The sequence below is a fragment of the Heloderma suspectum genome, chromosome 3 (genome assembly GCF_057233095.1).
Source record: "Heloderma suspectum isolate Gila_16-S chromosome 3, 16-S_ref, whole genome shotgun sequence".
Lineage (NCBI taxonomy): Eukaryota > Metazoa > Chordata > Lepidosauria > Squamata > Helodermatidae > Heloderma > Heloderma suspectum.
In genome coordinates, this window is record NC_139460.1 from 109,187,413 (window position 1) to 109,209,375 (window position 21,963).

At 40.2% G+C, this 21,963-nt stretch overlaps 1 protein-coding gene across 6 annotated transcripts in view; it reads right to left on the reverse strand.

Annotated features, from left to right (window-relative positions):
* Window positions 1–21,963, reverse strand: part of REPS2 (RALBP1 associated Eps domain containing 2) — a 112,486-nt gene that overhangs the window by 79,617 nt on the left and 10,906 nt on the right. For all 6 annotated transcript variants that reach the window (XR_014789175.1, XR_014789176.1, XM_084844094.1 and 3 more), the window contains exons 2-3: window positions 3,337–3,460; window positions 609–757 (exon numbers count right to left, since the gene is read on the reverse strand). Coding sequence is in view for 4 of the 6 variants with exons in the window: in XM_084844094.1 (XP_084700220.1) it covers window positions 609–757; window positions 3,337–3,460 (273 nt within the window). In the remaining 2 variants the exon portion in view is untranslated. The remainder of the gene's footprint in view (window positions 1–608; window positions 758–3,336; window positions 3,461–21,963) is intronic.

Sequence of the window (21,963 nt, forward strand, 5' to 3'; positions counted from 1 at the left end):
TGAGTTTTTTTAATGTTGAATTTCAAACCAGCTTTTGCATTCTCCACTTTCACCCTCAACAAGAGGCTCTTTAGATCCTCTTCGCTTTCTACCATTAGGGTGGTATCGTCTGCGAATCTGAGGTTGTTGATAATTCTCCCGGCAATCTTAATTCCGACCTGTGGTTCATGCAACCCGGCGTTTCTCATGATGTACTCTGCATATAAGTTAAATAAGCAGGGCGACAATATATAGCCTTGTCGTACTCCTTTCCCAATTTTGAACCAATCGGTTGTTCCATGTCTGGTTCTTACTGTTGCTTCTTGACCCTCGTACAGGTTTCTCAGGAGACAGCTAAGGTGGTCTGGTACTCCCATGTCTTTAAGAATTTGCCAGAGTTTGTTGTGATCCACACAATCAAAGGCTTTAGCGTAGTCAATGAAGCAGAAATAGACCTTTTTCTGGAATTCTCTTGCTTTCTCCATGATCCAGCGAATGTTGGCGATTTGATCTCTAGGAGATTACTTATTAGATTACTTATTAGATTGTGTCAATTTCAAGCAAGAAAATAAAAATCTAATGCTTTATTTATTGTGCAACAAAATTTCTATATTGCAAAAAGACTTTACCTGTTTCTCTCCTTCATCCAGTCTTCTGAAACAATTCTTTTCAAGTGTTGCATGTGGAATCTGAAATTTAGGTCCATGTGCTTCTGCTGGATGAGTGTATCTTATTTCACTATCAGTTTTCAGAGCCACAAATCGAGGCAAGGGCAATTCTTTTTTAAAAAAAAAGATGAAAGAAAATCTGATGGCACAGTACTGTATTAAAACAAGCTCATCACTACCATTATCTAAAAAGTGAATTTAAGACTTCAAGCAGTGTTAAAACAGATCAAACTAATAGCTGGAATTAATTTATTAATGGAAAATAGAACTCTTATGCACACTTATAGACACAGACACAGACAGCCACATTCACTGAACAACAGACTCCTCCTGGGGTATCAATGTTTCTAATGGGGTATATTTCTACATGACCTCGAAAGGTGAAATTTGATACTGATTACTAGAGTCCTGATTACTAGAAAAGTAAAAAGATGGGAGGGGGATTTTTGCATTTAGCAGCTAAACTCAGGACATTATATTTACCTTGAGAATAATTTGCAGGAGGCTACAAGTATTCTTGCCATCAAAAGGAATCCAAGGGGGAATTTGGCAAGAAAAAAGTAACTCTATATAATTCAGGGGATGCCCTTCCGTCCTCAAGCTCTATTCTCATCTTATTTATATTTATATGCCACTTTTCTACCTGGAAGCTTTCAAGGAGGCTCACACAGTAAAAGTAGATAAAACAAACAATATTAAAATGCCAGACAAAGAAACTAGAAACATAGAGCCCCTGTTCAATACAAGAACATTGCTCCATTAGAAGGCATGGATGGAGCTGGGTCAGGAGACTGCCTCACTTCCGTTCTTGGAATTCGCCTTCTAGCCATAAACATATGAAGGGCATTCTCTGGCAAGTTATGTTAAGGCAAAGTAGACAGCCAGCCTGTGGCTAAGGAATTGTGTAAACACACAACTTGACTTTCCACCTCTCTGCATAGGTCTATTTCCCAATATTATCTGTCTCTTTGTACTGAGGAGGAAGGCTAGGCCAAATTTGAGCCAGGACTATGAGTAAAGAGCAGAACATGGATGCCCCACTATAAAAGAAAACAAAATCAAATGTTCTGCAATACAGAACAGGCAAACATCACAAAAGATTCGGGAACGGCACAGACTTTCTCATGTTTTCCCTTGATGCAACAGCTAGAGATTATATTTTAGGATTTCCTATATGAACCATCTATCCTAATTTTATTTTAAAAATACTGTTTTCACAGAAAGCTCACAAGCACATGTGGACTCAAATCCAGTTAGTTGTTCTGCATGGACTCTAGTAGGGCATCAAACAATTATGCAAAGAAAAGACCAGATAATGCAAAGATGGTAAAAACAAGTATATAATGTTTACGCACAACTGACAAGTCAATTCTATAATGGCCTGGTGCAGACATAATACTTAACTATGGTTAAGTATGGAGTTTTTTTGCCTTAACTATGGTAGACTTCAAACATACAGTAAAACAATGATTACCTTGGCAAGCTAAGCCTGACCTGAGGCTGCATATACAGGAACATACTACAGAGGATGGATAGGCAAGGAAACTACCATAGGCTACTATGCTAAATACACTTACTAGTGAGTTAATTCCATTGAACATAGTGGAACTTATTTCTGAGTAAATACGCATAGGCTTGCACTGTTAATCATGGTTTGCTCGGTGCAAATATAACTCTTAGCAAGGTTAATGCAAACCATACTTCGCAAATCCTTTTGAAGCCATAGCAAGAAATCCTGGTTTACAGACAACCTTTAGTGACAATTAATGTATCTGGACATAACATTTAACTATAGTTAAGCAGGGGGCAATAGCTTTACAAATCAAGAAGCAGTTTTCCATTCATTATACAAGACACCCTAAAACCTCGCTCTTAATTTTTCATATAACAGTTTAATAACGTATAAGCTTACCATCTTCAGTAGGACTTTGCTAAATGATCACATTAGAATAAACACCGAGCAAAACAACTAGGATGCAGAAGGGGGGGGGGGGGCTAGGTGTTCAGATCGTGACACCTACATTGTACTGGTTGTTAGTGCATTCCTGGACCCATTTAAAATGCTTGTATTAACTTTTAAAGTCTTAAACCAGACTTCCCCAACCTGGCTGGGTGGGAGATGCTGGTAGTTGTAGTCCAACACTTCTGGAAGGCATCAGGTTGGTGGAGGCCACCTTAAATGGTTTGGGACCTAGTTACTTGGAGGACTGCCTTCACTCATATCAACCTACCTACACTTTGAGATCATCATCTGAAGTCCTTCTGCCTGTGAGAACTATTAGGTTGGAGAGCATAAAGGAGACAGCTTTTTTGGCACTGGCCCCATGTTGGAATGCTTGGCCATTGAGGGCACATCAGACCCCATCAATGCAGGCTTTTAGAAAGGCCCTAAAGGCTTACCTATCTTCTATTACATTTTCTTAAATTGAATTTTATTGGGTTGTTGACTTTATAAAACAGTTTTAGTTGTAATTATTTATTGTATCTTAAGTGCTTTACTGAGCTGGATGCGTTCTTATTTGTTCTTATTTTTTAGTATTATGCTTTCTTTATTTTTGAAGCTTATTGTTATTTATACTGATTGTTGAAAGGCACCTTGGGAGCGTGCTTACCCTAAAAGGTTGCTTACAAATATTTTAAACAACAAATATGTTTCCATGAATGAAATCAATTTAGTCTAGAGAGTTACCATTCTGAATGCTTTCTATTCGTACTGGGAGACCAGACTGTGCGGCAGCAATTAGCTTCAGAGCAGCATAAAATTGAGCACGACCAAAATAACCAATACGTTTAGCACCACACAATTCTGTAATCTGAAAGAAAAAAGGGGGAGACAGAGAGCTCATTATTACAATACTTAGTGCTTCTGATGCAAAAACAAACACCCAAAACAGTTAAGTGTTGACAATGAAAGGATGTACACTATTGAAGAACATCTGATAGCAGTTTTATTCACATTGGATAAACTGCTGGTGCGGACATCTGGTCTAGATTCTATATCTCAAAAGGCTTCTATATTCAACAGATAATAGTTAATATTACAACAAAGAGACAATGTCTCCATATCCTCCCATTGACTCTTTACTCATCCATCTTCCCTACTCCAGATTCAGCTACATGTAATATATCTTTATACATCCCAATTCTTTTGCCCATCCTCAATGGGAACAGTCATTCTTGTGAGGAAAACCTGTATAAATACCAGTTGGAGCATGTGGAAGTTTTTAAAAACAACAATACCAAGAACAGGAACAGATGTTGGATTATCTAAAAGTCCCCATTCACTAAATATATAGTCAAGAAGAAAATGTTTCCTCAAGAGCAGAAGAAGAAATGTTTTATTGGGTTGTACTGAAATATCCCCATCCTTCAATGGAAGTTTGGCTAATAGAAGGACTCTTTCTGGCAGAAGAAGGGAACCTTTGGGAACAAGTATTTATTTATTTATTTCATTTCTATACCGCCCAATAGCCGAAGCTCTCTGGGCGGTTCACAAAAATTAAAACCAAACAACACACAATAAAACAATTTAAAATATACAGAACATTAAAACCACAACATAACAATACAACCACAATAAAACTTAGCAGCAGTGCAGGAGTTTAAAATACAGATTTAAAACAGCAAAGATAAAAATTTAGAAAGCTAAAATGCTAAAATGCCTGGGAAAACAAAAAGGTCTTCACCTGGCGCCGAAAGGAATACAATGTAGATGCCAGGCGAACCTCACTAGGGAGCTCATTCTAGAGCCGGGGTGCCACAGTAGAAAAAGCCCTTCTCCTAGTAGCCACCCACCTCACTTCCTTTGGCAGGGGCTCACGGAGAAGGGCCGCTGATGATGATCTTAAGGTCCGGGCAGGCACATATGGGAGGAGGCGATCCTTCAGGTAACCTGGCCCCAAGCCGTTAAGGGCTTTGAATGTTAACACCAGAACTTTGAATCGGGCCCGGAAATGGACTGTCAGCCAGTGCAGCTGGAAAAGTACTGGTGTAATATGAGCTCGTAGGCCAGTCCCTGTTAACAATCTTGCTGCCCTATTTTGGACCAGCTGAAGTTTCCGGACCGTTTTCAAAGACAGCCCCACGTATAACGCATAATTATGTTCTAGGAAAAGCACAAAAACCAGGACAGTTAAGGGAGAAAGCTCCTCTTCAGCCTTTTCAGGAATTCACCATTTCTCCTTCAAAATTCTACAGAATAAATGCTTGTAGCAGGCAACTCCCTAAGCATGCTACTTATACCATTATGCCGTAGGCCATTTTCTGTATTTAGGGCTCCAGATTGTAGCCAGCCTGACAAAATCTTAACCAGCCTCAGTCGCCTCCTGCCAATCCCAACAAAAATACAATAGTTAAATCAGGTAGATGCTTGAATCCAGTCTTGTCCCTGCATCTCATAGTCATTTCTCAAATAGTATAACTCTCAATTATAGTTTTCACTCACCATCAAGTAGCTATTTTCCATCCATTATACTACAGACATTCTATTCGTTCTTACAAGTTTCCTGATGTACAAACTTACCATATTCAATAGGATTTTGGTATATGGTCACTTTGGAATACACATATCTAGCCTTGTAATGCGCCTGTAATAAGGCACAACAGGCGTGCTAAGATATAATAGAACAGTGTAACAGCACAATCCTATGTGTGTCTACTCAGAAGCAAATCCCACTGCATACAATGAAACCTACTCACAGGTATGTGTGCGTAGGATTTCAGTATAAATGTGGGCGTTCTTTTCTTTTTTAAAAGACGGATGGGCTCTAAAAAGCCAAAATCTAATTAATACTTTCCAAAAGACCTACCTGCAAACACTTCCTGTTTGAGCTGGCAGTCAACAACAAAAATAAGCAGACATGAAGCCAATTTTAATTTAATTGGGTATTGTATTTTATATTTAACTCTTACCTTTAGGAAGGCATAGAACAGAAACTGAATTAAAACATTTTCAAGTATGCCATAAATAATCTGGCCAGCTATCACATTACAGTATTTCCTAGACAATTAAGGAGAACAATCTTGAATAAGTTTTGATGTTTGTTGCTATTGTCCTATCTTTCACTAACTATAGTGAGGTGGCCTAGCCCATCTTTTTGCCACGATCATGTACTTTTTCATAAAAGTACCAAATTTACACCATTTGTGGACCGTTACATAATGCTTATTTTCAGATATTGGGGCAGGTGATATTTCACATGCATGCATGCACTCAGCAATCAATCATGGTATAACAGTGGCTCATAAGAATTGTGCACTTTTTCATAAAAGCATCAAATGTACACACCTGTGCAATACCACATGACCCAATATATCAAAATGATTGCTATTTATCAATCCCCAAATGGTGTAAATTTTATGAACTGGTGCACAATTGGTTGGCTATGCCACTGTATTACTAGGGAACAAAAGAAGAAGATAATAAGTTTTTGTATGCATCTCACAAGATGTTTTGGGGCAATGAGCTTCTCTGAATTTGTGGAAATCTCCCAAGGTTTTTTTTTTTTTAAGTTAAATATGCACAAATCTCCCCAAAGATGGAAAAAAAAAATCTACCAAATAAACTCTACTCTGATAATGAGTGAATTTGCGCTCATTAGCAGAGTGGCTGAGTAGGCTGCTGATGCTGCACTGCAAAGGCCCATAGGATACATACCAGGAACTATGAGAGGACTAAGGGCAAAACAAGCCACGACAAGCCTCAGAGCACTCGATTGTCTGTTGGGAGTAATGTGGATTAGCAAGTAAACAACCAACCCACTGTAGCTTATTTTTAGGATGGCTTATTGTGACATGTGAACCAGCCCCATGAAAGAGGTAAGAAAGCTGAAATTGCTTTCCTCTAAGTTTTGCAACTGTCAGTGTAAACACTGCTGAGATAAACAGCCCATAATTCTTTGTCCCCAAAGACAGGTTGCCAGTTCCTGTGTACCAGTCAAATTATTAACTTGACAATTCCAAGGTACTTGGTTGCTTGGAAGCCAAAGAAAAGAGGATTTGACTCTTGTGGGCCACTTCTTTGCATTCCACTAGCTTTGCTTCAGCAGTAGCCTGAAAGCTTACTTAAAATAACCTTTGAAAATATAAATATAATCACCTCCTCATTTTCAGAACTACTTTGGGGGCTGGTAAGCAGAAATGTGATAGACTGTTACTGCCTGTAAGACTAGCCTAAGAGAGATTTCCCTTCCTCTGCTAAACCACTTTGGTGAGAAGCAAAGCACTGGAATCCAGCTTATTTATTAATTAAAATAATTTTAAAACCTTCATCCTTATAGATAACAGGGTGGTGGACAATAAATAAAGCTTTAGTCAGCTGAACACAAAAATACCGTAAGAACAATAAAATATAAAACATCAGACAATTCAGAGGCGGCAAATACACAAAGTCAAATAACCAAACTTAAAATGCCTTGGCAAACAGAGTGATTGGGTTTGCACATCACAACAACATGGTTTGTTAAAAGAATGAAATGGGAGTGAGCAAGCATGCTAGTTCTTGCCAGCTGATCACTCCCACAGTAGCTGGCTTGTTTAACGTGATGTCCAACCCTGGAGTTATAGGTTGTTTGGGGAGTAACAACCCAAACTTGCAACCTAACAACAAACCATGGGTTACAATTCTGGGTTGTTCCTCTCTCAACAATCCACTATTCTGGGTTTGGACGTCACAATAAACAAACCAGGGATAGAGTGCCCCTGGGTTGTTTAGCTCAGGTGGAGAAGCCAGATGGGAGCCACCCAAAGTCAATAAGCTAAACCAGCCTTCTCCAACCTGGTGCCCTTTAGATGTTTTGGACTGCAACTCCCATCAGCTCTGTCTGGCATGGCCAACAGTCAGGGATGATGGGAACTGTAGTCCAAAACATCTGCATGGCACCAGGGTGGGGAACACTGAGCTAAATATTGCCTAACTGAAGTATACATTCCTTATGTCACCATCCTTTGAGTTGTTACATTTAATAATGTCTTCCCAATATCCCCCCCCGCAATGCCCTCCAGCAACATTTTTACATGTAGAAATATTACGCTTTACCCCTCCGCCATCTTCTATCCCAGAAACGTTTTGAGTACTTCTCCCATACTGCTGTGTCAGAAATTCTCCTAGATCCGCAAATACAAAAATGTTCAATAGGAAATGTCCTAAAAATGCAACGTGGTGTTACAAATGAAACATAAAGCCACAAAATATTACAGTGATTGCATGAAGGCAAAAACAGAAGGACCTAAATCAAGACACACCAGGAATCTCCACAGATGCAGGTATGTTTTGAAAATCTTTCTAGCACCTCATAGGGCCTTCCAAAGCAAATTCAATATAAGGTCACTAGTCCAATCCACCACTAAGAACAGCATACATTTCAGATGAATTGGATTAATTTGATGCTATAAAACCCATGTTATGCATCACATGGCATTTTCTACTAGCGAATATTTTAAAAGTCATAACCCTTTACAATGGTAAAATATTAGTGATAAGGGAAAAGTCTGGGGTTTGTAAACTTATGCCTTAAAGGCTGGCCTCATCAGGTAACTTTCACCAGCACAAACTGAAACATCTTTTCTACAGCATCCCAACCCCCAATAAATGTCCATAGTGCTATCTGAGCACAGTGAACTCTCAAACACCTGAGTTTGATTATGTAAAGCTGCACATTTAGAATTTAACATGTTCTTAAACCAAAGGCTTGGTTGTATCTTCTTGAGAGACATAACAGATTAACATGCAACCAAAAAGTACAATCAGAAATGGTTCAACTGGGTTTCCCTAGGTGAGACATCTGAGCAGTGGATTGCTAAGAGAATTACCAGCTTGAACCAGAGGGGTGAGGGTGAGCAGAGAAGCAAGAGAAAGAAACTTTTGTTTTGGGATAAACAATGTTAAAGTATCTTCGTGTTTCATTTTTCTATTTGGCCAACTGTTTCCTGTCTAAGAACTCAGCAAAGATAAAATGGACATGAGGTTTATGTTCCTCTCCTACTTCGGGTGTATTTATGACAGCAGTATGGTAGGAAATGAAAAGAGGCACTGGAAGAGAATTTTGCAGAGAAGAAGTCATAGCTGGGTTGAAAATTTTGTCAACTGGTTAATTGAGTAGGTTTGTTTTTGAAAAGTTCAGCATCAATCTCAGGTAAATGGCACTTTTATAATCATATACATTTAAATATACTAAGTACTGGTTGCTTTGTGCCCTCTGCAGGGCTGGCCCTTGAGCCAAATATCCCATTTGCTTAAATGTCTTTTTTGCATCACACATATTTTCCCCAATTCTCACAATGGCATAGGATCTAATCAAATTCTCTTCCCTCAACTCTGCATGATCCTGCTTTTTAAAAAAAGTATGTTGTGGGGGGTGGATGAGGGCCAGAAGGGCAACTATATTTTCTATTCTTCAATATTTTAAAGACATCTACTCTGGAGATACTCTAATATTTAACAAACAGAGAGAATGGGTAATCCTTAGCCATTGCTACTGACAAATTTATGTACAAACATTTAATTCCGCATCCAGTGCAGTTTCTTCTTTTCCCTATGACCACTAATGCTTCCTCCCCTCCACTCACTCATTGATACACACTGACTTCTTTTTTTAGTTCCTCTTTCAAAGAAAGGACCTTCAACATGAAAAAAAAAACCCCAAAGGCTCCATTACCTTTAACAGAGCATGGCCTGATTAGGGATGGGGGAGAATTTCTCCCCGAAACTTCGGGGGGCTGAGTGCCAACGCATTCGGTCCTCCGAAGGTTCGGGGAGAAATTCTCCCCCCCCCGGTGGGACTTACCTTTTACGAATGTCGCTCTCGGTGGCGGGTCCCAGCGGCGGTTCGGCAGGTCTTCGTCAGGGGCGGGGGTGGCAGCCGGTCTTATGACCGGCTGCCGCCGCCGCCATTACAAGAAAAGTAAAAAAAAACCAACGCCCCTGTGATAGGCTACGTGACGATTAACGTAGCCTATCACGGCTGACTTTGCAGATCTAGCCGTGATAGGCTACGTAAATCGTTACGTAGCCTATCACGGGGCTTTTTTTTTTTTACTTTTCTTTTGAAGTTCGCGGCCGGGGAGACGGGGCGCTTCTCCCCGGCCTGAATTTCGGCCGGGCGAGGCGGGAAGACACCCCCCTCCTCGCATGAACTTCGGGGGGAGAAGCGAAGCGCCTCCCCCCCACCGCGAAAAAAGCTGCGGGACAAGCTAAGTCCCTTTCGTACATCCCTAGGCTTGATGAACAGGTTAGGACATGATACATAGAAATATTTCAAATATGAGACTTGTTCCAACCCTTTCTCCACAGTTATAATAAGCCTGCAAGAGAAATCTTGAATGCATTAAAAAAAAAGTTCTCCACTATCCACATACACTGTTTTCAGAGATTTTTTTAAACTGGTTTTACTTCAGTTACTTTATACTGTCATTTGTAGACTAACCAAACCACTACAACATGTCAGAAGCCACATACAGTACATTTTAAAGGCAACAGCACTACAAATGGAGATACGCGAATGGCCAAAGCTGCTCATTTAGCTACCGTGTCTTCTTGGCTACTTAAAGATGACTGCAAACAGTTCTGAAGAACAGTATAGTCATTTCCCTCCTCCTGGGCAGAAATATCATGGCTGAGTAACCCTTTCAAAAGTATCCCATGCTCCTTAGTCAAAGTCAGGGAATCTAATGGGGCAGACACTTGTGTTCTCTCTCTCTCTCTCTCCACACACACACACACGCACATGCACACACAGAGAGAGACAGCAGAGAGCAACAGCAGCAGTTTACCCCCCTCTGTTATAATATTGTAAATACAAAAGTGAAGTATATATTCAACTTTTTGAACTTTTGGAATAGAAATTAATAGAAACCTGAATTATTTACTTCCAAGTCTCCATTGAGAAAAGGAATGTGCAAGTGTGGAATGCCAACATTTCTTCACTTCCTTCTCCTCATGGTACGAACTTAGCAAGTGGAATAGTGTAGACAAGATTGCAGGGCACAAGGGGCAATGAATCCCAGTGGAATAGCAGTATTAGCCTTTTTTCCAGCAAAGATAATAAACAGTGCAATCTTAGAAACTGTTACTCATACATAAACCCTTCTAGAATCAATAGGAATTAGAACTGATGGCAGTATGAGTCCTGGGTCACCTTAAAGGTTAAATGTATTGGCAAAATGACATTCTGTAGGCAAGACCTGACTTCATCAAATCCTGGCGAGATTATGGTATCTCTAGTTATTTAGGCCAAACCATTTACAGCAGGGGGGTCCTAATCCAGCTCTGGATTAGGACCAGGTGTGCCAGGCATCCCAATCTGGCACACCTGGGGTTCCAATCTAGCAAACTTGGGGTCCTCTAAATGGTCCCAGACCTTTTCCTGCCCCCCCTTTCCCCCAACTACCAATTGCTCAGTGTTTTCCTAACTTTTGTACAGTTTTTTCCCCATTCTAAACAGTTGAATTGACTTTCCTAAGGTTTAGTTCCAGGCACTAAGGGCTTTAAGCTAAATATGTTGGTATATTTGGCCCCACCCCTTTATTATCAGTCCACCACTGGAATGCTCCCCATGAAAGCATCTCAAAAATGGAATTTGGCTCTCAGGCTGAAAGAGATTCTGCTCCCCTGATGTAAAAGCTTGGTAGGTCAAATCCAGCACTTTGAACTGGGTAAAGGGACCCAGTGCAGGTTCTTCACCACTGTAGAAAAAGACTTTCTCTTCAAAATCATCACATTACATGATGTCCAAAGTAAAGCTATTATTCTTTTCAATAGAAGGTGCTAGTCTTTTTCAACTTTTTTATAATCTCTCCAATAACAATTTATTCAACCTCAGGGCAGCCTCTATTTTGGCTCTTCATAATTTTAAAATCCTGTTGGGACTTTTTATGGAACACTACATTTCATAAATTTTTAAACCTTTGGCTCCAGAAGTACATTACAATACTAAGGGATAGTGGAGGTTGGGAGGGGGGGGGAAACCCCTACTCAATTAAATTAAGAAAATATATTTCTCTCTCATATATTCAGAGGAAAAACACAAACAAGGAATTCCACTTGTCTTCATGGAAGTCAGCAGTACAAGCCCAAGAATGAATTTGCACCCCGGAAAAGTTTTATACCAATGCAAAAGTACATTGGGAACATTTCCAAACCAAACTGGCCTCAAAAACTTTGACTCTATGCAGAGGAAATTGATTTTCTACAAAAGCTATAAAAAGGATTAGTCTGAGATTTAGGCCAGTAAGAGATTTATATTCCATTTGGGCCCAAATCTATAACATAATGCACCATTGAGGGTAGTAAGTATGGAGGAATATTTGCAATAGCTTTCTGGATATAAGAAATTAAACTGTTAAGAGCCAAGCTTTATAAAATAAAACCTGGAATATAATGCACAATATTTTTTAAAAAATCATTTCTCTAAACATAACACACAAATGTGATTTCACAGCCATAGTCCATTTTGACAGGCATAGAAAGCACCACAAGGAAATGTATTGGTACTCCATTCCATTACAGGGGATGCCATTTCTCTGCAAAACATTTCCAACATTTTCGGCTATTGTCCTTTTAAAATTGGCCTATGATAAAGACAGGAATATTGTTTCTGGACTGCAGCCAAAGTTGGCTTTGGGGGCAAGTAGCATGTGACTACAGGAGAGAAACTGCTGGAAACAGCCATGATCCTCCCCTTGATTGGGAAGAAAAACAAATCTGGAAACACTTACTAGATGTTCCATTGTTTTGTGAGATTTATGTGACATCTTACAACTTAAGACTCAAATGGGCTATGGCCAAAGAATTAAAGAATAGCATTCTTTATTTAAAAATACCTGGATGCTCGGGGCATATTTTAAAACATCTTTTATATGCTCCAACAGTGAAGACAGACATAACATTTTAAGTGTGGCAGAGATGATTCAAGTGTACCTTCACTGCCCTGAAAACATCATTATCCCAGGGATGGGGAATGTGTTGTTGGACTGCAACTCCCATCATCCCTCACAATGGGTATGCTGTCTAGGGCTGATGGGAATTACAGTTCATCATCTGGAGGGCCACACGTTCCCCACCCCTGCATTATGCTGTCTTGGAGTGGGCTCTGAAAAGAAATCTTTCTGCAAGTTTCCAAAGTATTCCAAAAGCTGTTTGCTTAATGGCTAGTGCCTGTAATGCTATCACCATACTACTGACAATCTCTGACCAGTTTTGCAGTTGATTCTAAGGTGTTGGTGATTTTTGTTTAGTTATGTGAAAGATGAACTTATATGCTGCTTTAAAAAAAAAAAATGTTTAAGGGGGACAGCCCACATGATGTGAAGAGGGAGAAGCAAGGCCAGGAGCTAATCCAGATTGACGTTCAAAATACATATGATATGTAGGATTGGGCAACAAAATAAAAATTGGTCAGTTGAGCAATCAAGTATATTTAAAGCATAAACATTATCAGTACTAAGAAGAAAACCAAATAGGTTTCACAGTTATGCTATTACAAAAAGCAAATTAGATCGCTGTTGTTATGAAAAATGGGTGAGCTATGGGGGCAACCATTCCTTTTTCTGACCAATTCTCTTGTGTAAAACAGGGATGGGGAATGTGTGGCCCTCCAAATGTTATTGGGCTGCAACTCCCACTATTCCCCACTATTGGCTACAGTGGTGAGAAAAAGTTTGTGAACCCTAATGATAATTACAGAAATTCCATAGTTTTACCATGATAGCCTTCCTGAATCAAAACCAATTGTTTTCTAAGTATCCAATAGGGTTTATATTAACCAATTCTGTGTCTTGTGAAATAAAATGATGTATAAATTAGACAAACAGTGAGTACTTAAGAGTTAGGGTATGTGCAAAAGTGAACCCCTGATTGTATCAGCTCAATTAAAGGGAAGAACTAGAATCAGGTGTTTAAGTAAATAGGTAGATCTTCAGGGGTGAGTTTGGGAGGCCCCACCCTACAGAAGGATAAGAAACTTTGAGAGTTTGACCTTCACCATACAGTTGTGTAGAAGCACATCATGCCACAATCAAAAGACATCTCTGAGGACCTCAGAAAAGCAGTTATTGCTTCTGATCAGTCTAAAAAGAGTTACAAAACCATTTCTAAGGATTTGGAGCTCCACCAATCCACTGTCAGACAGACAGTTTACAAATACAGAAGGTTCAAGACCACAGTCACTCTACCCAGGAACAGTGATCCTACCAAAATCTCTCCAAGAACAAACTGGCGTTATCATCCAGGCAGTCAAAAAGAACCCCATAGTAACAACCAAGGATCTGCAGGCCACTCTTGCCTTGGCTAATGTGAGTGTTCATGACTCAAAACTCAGAAAAAGGCTGAACAAGAATGGTGTTCATGGGAGGATAGCCAGGAGAAAACCACTGCTCTCTAAAAAGAACATAGCTGCCCATCTGAAGTTCGCTAAAGATCACACAGATGATCCCCAAGACTTCTGGAGCAATGGACAGGTGAGTCAAAGGTAGAATTTTTTGGCCTCAATGAAAAACGTTATGTTTGGTGAAAAACAAACACTGAGTTCGAACAGAAGAACCTCATTCCAACTGCCAAGCGTGGTGGTGGGAATGTGATGGTTTGGGCCTGCTTTGCTGCCTCAGGGCCTGGATGGCCTACCATCATTGACAAAACCATGCATTCTGCAATGTATCAGAAGATTCTAGAGGAGAATGTCAGGCCATCAGTCTGTGAGGTGAACAGAGAGTGGGTCATGCAACAAGACATGCAACAATACAAGCAGATCTACCCAAGAATGGCTGCAGAAGAAGAAATTCTGTGTTTCAGAATGGCCTAGTAAAAATCCGGACCTAAACCGCATTGAAATATTGTGGCAGAACCTAAAGCAAGCTGTTCATGCAAGAAAGCCCTCAAATGCTGAAGCAGTATCGTAAGGAGGAATGGGCCAAAATTCCTCAAAACCGACATGTGTCAGAGTGGACACTGAGCTCATAGAACCTCAGAGCAGTTCTGATTCTGAGGAGGAACAGCCGTCCGTTGGAGAGGAGCGCGCTCATCCCTCCCAGGCCCTGCAGCTGGCAGAGATTCCCCCTCCCAGCATTCCAGACATAGATAGTGGTCCTGGGAGTGAAGGAGTGCGGGAGGAGGGCTGGCTGGATGCTTGATGCAGACGCAAAGAGCGACGAGCTATGGAGGGCGCGGAAAGGAGGTGTAGTGCCCGTTTGGCGTGCAAGCCACGGTTGCGTCCAGAGGACCCAAGGGAAAAGGGGAGGGACTCTCCCTAGCCAATAAGTTCAGGGTCTGCAAGTGATTCTCATTCAAACGGGGACCAACTGTTTCCAACCCAGGGGCATAGGTTACTCTGCTGTTCATAGCTTAATCGCTGGTGATAGAGTTATTAAGTTGTAAGAGGAATAAGGCCTTGAAAAGAATCCTTTGTCTGTGTCTGGAGTTGACTACTGGAGTAGACTGAAAGAGGCCGGCTAGGGCCCCCTGACAACGTGAGAGACTGACGAACAGTACAGGAAACGCTTACTTGAAGTCATTGCTGCTTAAGCAAGTGCCACCAGGTACTGAACCTGAAGGTTCACATACTTTTTCACACATGGATATTGAATGCTGAATCAGTTGTGGATAAATAAATGTTGAAAAAACATCATGTTTGTGTGCTATCTGTTTACTCAGGTTATCTATTGTTATTTATCTAGGATTATGGGGTTAGATTAAGAACTAATAACATTTTAATGTGAGAAATATGTGACAATCCTAAGGGGTTCACAAACTTTTTCTTGCCACTGTATGCTGGCTAGGGCGAATGGGAGTTGCAGTTCAACAACATCTGGAGGTTTACATGTCCCCCAGTCCTGCAGCAAGGAAAATGGAAAAAACACAATTTCTCTCCTTACTCAGTGGCGTCTGAAGTTTCAATCTGCACTGTTTGGAGGACAGATTAGCTCAGCTGAGCTGGTACAGTACCTTACCTGGCTTATGTTAAAAAAAATAAAAAGAGGGGTAAAAAAAAAAAGAGAGAATGGGCAGCCAGCCAACCACCTTGTGTCCTCATCTCATAGTAAGAATCCCACCACTACCAGAAGAGAATTGCAATGCAGACCCCATTTATCATGAATTTAATTTGATTTATGGGGGGATAATAATGTGAAAGACTGAAATGAATGGGGGTAATTATTTGAAGGCACACTGATTTTGGAATAGCATCTGGATAACCTGAGGGTAAATTAATTGAATAAGAGAACTGATTTGGGTGATGTAGGGTGCAAATTAATTCTTAGAAATTTGGGGAGTGATCTGGATGGGAAATTGGTTTGAACTCTGAAATTTAAATCCTAGTAATTATTTATAAATGTGTATTCATACATATAAGTTAGCACATGCAAATTCTATGCAAATTGGTATCCTCTTTTGTCATCTTTTTCGAGAATGTATGCATTCTTTTTTTAGGTGATGTGTAACTGGCCACCTTAGTGGTCTTGTTGAATTGTGGTTACCCTTTAACTTTTTAACATCTGAACACAATGAATTAAAATGTTAATAATACTGATGCCCTCCACTATTGTGTACACATCAAACTTATGCAGAAACAAAAATCACTTGCTCAGTTTAATACTGGTCAGTGATGAGTTATCAGGACCATAAAGGTTAAATGAGCTTTCCCTGCATTACATCAGACCTGTTAAAAGTGCTGTGATTCTGGCAGGACTCCAAGTAACCTTCTCTTGTTGTTTGTCTAACCCAGTGAAAAGGGAAACAAACCGCTCCTTTCAGATGACATGTTAGCAATCCTTCAAATCATGATTTAGAGAATTGGGAATGAGCCATGGGTCCACATGGTATTTATTTATTATAGTTTTTACCCGCCTAATAACCCATGTTCTCTGGGCAGACTACAAAGAGTTAAAATGCTAAAATGTCATACAAACAGTTAAAAATATAAAATACAATACAAATATTTCAATCATAGAATAGTATAGTAGGGTTGGAAAGGGTCTACAAGGCCATCGAGTCCAACCCCCAATTATTTAAAATAAATGAATATTTAAAATAATACAAGACAAATCAACAACAGCACAGGAATTGATAAAGCAACCATTAAAATCTAGAACTCGGTCTCTAAAAAGCATGGGAGAAAAGAAAGGTCCTTTCCTGGTGGCAAAAAGATAACATAAGTGCCAGGCAATCCCCTCTGGGGAGGTTATAAGTGGGGTGGCAAAACTGAGAAGGCACTCTCTTGCAGCCACTAGCCTAGCTTCCTTCGCCAGAGGCACCTGGAGGAGGGCCTCCAAAGTAACCTAAGGGTCCGAGTTGGCTACACATGAGAGGAGATGTCCCTTTAGATACTCTGGCCCCAAGCCATGTAGGGCTTTAAAGGTCAACACCAACACTTTGAATTTGGCTTGGAAACAGACTGGAAGACATTGCAGCTGACAAAGCACTGGCATCATATGATCATATTGACCAGCCACAGTTAGTAACTTAGCACCTCTGTTTTGTACTAACTGATTTTCTGAACCATCTTCAAAGGTAAAGCCGTGTACAATGCATTGCAGTAATCGAACCGGGAGGTTTCCAGAATGTGGATAACTGTAGCATGTTCCCCCCTCCTCTCTCAACTCTGATTCCCCTCTGGAAGTTCAGAACTTCCAACAGATTATGGCTAGACTGCCTCCCAATCATGGTTTAAAATTTTATCTGTCCCCCAGTAGCACTACCAAATTTTAATAAAGATACTGTTGTGGGAGTTGGGGTTAGTCTAAATGAGCTTTCGTGGATCCTTTATAACACAGTGACTCTGATGATGAAAGCTCAGGGAACTGCTTAAGAGGAAATATTGATTCAGGCAGTTCTGGCCCAGAAATGTCCTGTCTCAAAGGAGGGTCATCAGAACAGCTGCTACTTTTGTGAAAGGGTGGGAAGATAACTCAGCTAGGTTCCCAAGGAGTATGCTTACTGACTTTGGGGGAGGATAAAGCAAGCATCTTGAGTGTGTCAGTTCTGGACACACAGTTCTGAAAGAGTATGAAAGCGACATGAAGGCCTGACTTGTTCACTATGAGAATCCAGTGCTATTGTGCTGGGGGGTTCCCCTAGAAATCTGATGGAGAGCAATTTCTGTTGAGAGTTAATGCTGTAAATCCCATGTTATGCTCAGTCTGCATATATGTGTAAATAAATCTTATATCACAGAAATGGGTTAAGCCCCCAATGACCTCCTTTCAAGGAAACCAAAACTCGGTAAAAATGCTTAAACCGCTAAAGTTCTCAGATTCTCAGAGGATTGGGGTGCAGAGGCGGAGGGTAACTCTGGTGTAAAAAGTGAGATTATGTTTCCTGGAAAAGGAACCGAGAGTTGGTGTGCCTCAGCTAGCATGCAGGAAGTAACAATAGTGCTTCTGGAACAGATGAAGCTCCTGTTCCAACAGCAAAAGGATGCCTTGACACAGGAAAGCCAGGAGCAAATGGAGCAGCAAAGCCAGCAGTTTGAACAGCAACAGCTCTTTCAAGTCTGGGTTGAAATCCCTATGTATTCAGCCATGTTTGTGGCATCCAGTGCCTTGGCTTAGCTATAAAAAGGTAAAGGTAAAGGTGTCCCCAACCAGTCGTGTCCGACTCAGGGTGCAGTGCTCATCCCCGTTTCTAAGCCGAACAGCCAGTGCTGTCCGAAGACGCTTCCGTGGTCATGTGGCCGGCATGACTGAACACCGAGGTGCACGGAACCCTGTTACCTTTCCCGCCGAAGCGGTACCTATTTATCTACTTGCAATTTCTTATTTTCGAACTGCTAGGTTGGCAGGAGCTGGGACTGAAGACGGGAGCTCACTCCGTCACGCAGCACTCGGGTCTCGAACTGCTGACCTGCCGACCTTCCGGTCTGCAGTTCAGCATCTTAACCACTAAGCCACCGTGGCCCCATTGGCTTAGCTATAGGTCATATGAAAAACTGCTTGTATATAAGTTCAAAACATTTCTCTCAGGGTCAAACTACACATTATGTTAATTGTGTGGAAACAACTAATATGCTAAACATGGTTGTTCAGGCAGGCATTCGGGGTGGGTTAGGGTATTTTTTATGATGTTTTTAACGTAGAATTTTATTGTTTTAACTGTTTTATTGTTGTACATCACCCAGAGTGGCTGGGTGATCAGCCAGATGGGTGATTGATTGATTGATTGATTGATTAAATAGCTTTAGTTAGTTACTTAGTCACAGGGGGGCCCTGAGCCGGTCTAGAACAGTGAGGAGGGTACATACTTTTCTTTCCCATTATGGTCCCAACAAAAATCCTCTCTCCTACCTGAAGCTGCTATTAGCTCCAGGAAGGAGGTTTCAGAGGCTGATTCTCATCATAAGCAAGGCTCGATCCTGCTCCCCTCACCCACCCAGCGGCTATTTAAATAAAAGACACATTTATTGCAATTAAAGTAACATACACTTTGACTCTTACACCATCTCAAAATTACAGGTTCTTCCAGACAAGGCTTTTATGGTGCTCATTCACAGAATTTTACGTAGTGGGGGTGTGTGTGTGTGTGTCCAGATAGTGTCTTCCACTCATAATCCTCCTGTGTTTTCCCACAGTTTTTGTCTTTTTTCTTACTGCGGAAAATCAGTTAAGGAGAAAAAGATGGAATATCTGCACAATGGTTTCTAACTGTTAGCGCTAAGACCCCTCTGTTTGGAAGCACCCTGCATCTGAGATTAGGTAACAAGAGATTCAGCGCCCAAGTATATACTTTCTAGGAAGGCATAAACCTGAGTACTTGTTTTAGAAATAAAATTTTGGGCACATCAAGAATTAGTAATGAAGCAAATCCCAAAGTAAACACATGCTGGGGTGTTGCATATGTCCATTAAAAAAGCAATGTTTGAAACTATCCAGACTAAGAAGAGTACAGGTGCCAATTCATTCTTAAAATGAACATTTATATTAACTTTGTCAAAATCCCTAAACAAAAGAAAACTGAACAGGAGAAAATGAGTTATCATATTACTCAACTATACCCTTGAAAAAACACTTCTCTTTTCTTAAAAAGCTTGCGAGGCTTTTTCTGAAAACATCAGGCTTTTTTTCCAGTACTGTTAAACACTGAAAACGAAATTTCATACTTGTAGTTCACTGACAACGTGACCCTCAATTTACACTGGCTGGACGAGGTTAGAATACTGAATCTCCCTGAGCCAGTGGAGCCCCCAAACAGCATTGGGGGTCAATGTAGCGCCACAGTTACACTGGAGCAACCACAATGCTGGCACAAGGGCTAAATCTGGGTGGTGCTGGAGGCATACTAGAGAAGAAATGGAATCAAAATCCTACGCTCACTCACAGATTGGTTCAGCCCCTGGTATCAGTGTAACACTATGGCAACAGCAGAAGTTAAAAACACTCTCATTGTATTTGATGGGGAGTCAAGAATCACAGCTCCCTCACAATTAGTCGCCTTACAGCCACAACAGAAGATAGGATTCCAACTAATTCTACAGCTAAACCACAACACACCACCACTGATATATAGTCACCCACTACAGAATGCACATTTCAGAGACCAGGAAGCTACTGAGTGATTCAGTCTTGCTCAATTGAAGCTTGCCCTGGTTACTTCTGAGCAGACATGCAAGGGACTTGGCATTTGGGATAGTATTTGAAAGTACTGCTGAGTGATGCTGCTTACTTAAACATGCTGCTTATGCTTACTTTTGAGTACACATGCAGAAACCTTGTCCTGTTTACCTATTTTAAGCCTACTCAGAAGTAATCTTATATTGTCCCTGTCTACTTTGCCTTTGGCTCTGCCCAAAGGTGGAATGACGCCCCTGAGACGTTTCTCAGATTGGAATTCAGCCCTCAGGCTGAAAAAAGTTCCCCAAGCCTGGTCTAGGGAGATTGCAGTGACATGTTTCTTTAAAACATTTGCGGTGCATGAAAATATCTACAGTGACATGCAGAGTATCACATCACAAATGGAATAACCTAGTTTATCCTTCATTGATCCAAGAACCACTTTGGCCATTACGAAACAATTAAGCTGTGGATGCCATATAACAGTCTCCCAAGAAAGGACAATGATTACACTTTTGGAATAGGAAGAAGAAAAGGAAATTGTAGGATTTTAATACTCAATGGACCAACACAGCTATCTTGGATTATGTTTTTTTTTTTTTTAACGTTTCAGAGTTATAACTATGGAAAACATGAGCCCAATTAATGTCAAATTGTGGTTTTGATTTTAAAAATACTGGCTATTGAAGATTTTCTCCCTCTTTCACAGAGCAACATTGCATATCATATTCAGTGCTTAAGCCCTACATTTTAAGTTTATTTTACAAACATTCCTCATGCTTATTGTATTATATTCATAACCACATGGTACTATTTCTTTTTAATATCTCTATTATTTTGCACCATAAAAGTACTAAGAAATTAAACAAATCAAACAAAAACATTTTATAAAATGTTTATAAGCATCTTTGTTGGTTAAAGCAGAGTAATTCACCTCAGATATTCCATATGAACAAATATATTTCAGAACAGCAACTTAAAGCAATGGAACTCACATAATCCACGAGAAAGCCTCACCTGAGATTATATAAAATAATACCCACATTTGTAGCCCACATTTTCACAGTTTTAATACTGTGTATGCATGTATACACATTGTAATTAAAATATACCTTATTAGTGGTTGAAGCTGTGATTCAGCCCTTTATGTAGTTGAAAATTTATGCTTAAATTTGTAGGCTTTTTAATTTAACTTTCTGGATTGCACTGTTACAAATATAGATTTGAATATCACAGTTATTTCCAGTGTAGCTTTCAACCCTGAAGATGCTGATCACCTGTGGTCTAACATACCTACTTCCATCAGTTTGTAGATAGCTCAAATGAAAATAATTGGGCAAACATAAAACTCAAGAAACTCAAACTGTCAAGAATGTTACTGGACTTCACAATGACGACTGACTTTTAAAAAGTGTGAGTGAAAGATCAAAGCTTTGTGACAAGCAAAAAATCAAATTTGTCAGATTAGTTGAAATTATATTTTTATCCAGAGCGAAGACTTAAAGGGTGGAATTAGCTTTGCATCCTTGATGTTCTTATGTAGCTTATTTCTTGATATAAATTGCATTTTAAATACTCTTGACATATGTATACTCAAGCTAAAAAGCCATGGATTAAAGATGAAATTCAATCCTCAAGACCTTAAAGATGTCACACGATTTATCATTTTTGCAACAGTATCTCACTACAAATGGAGTAGCTACTACCTAGTGCAGAACTGCTTATGAAATCTGGGGCTAGTTATGCAACACAAGGTTTTTCATGAGCCCGTTATTTTTTTCTTCTG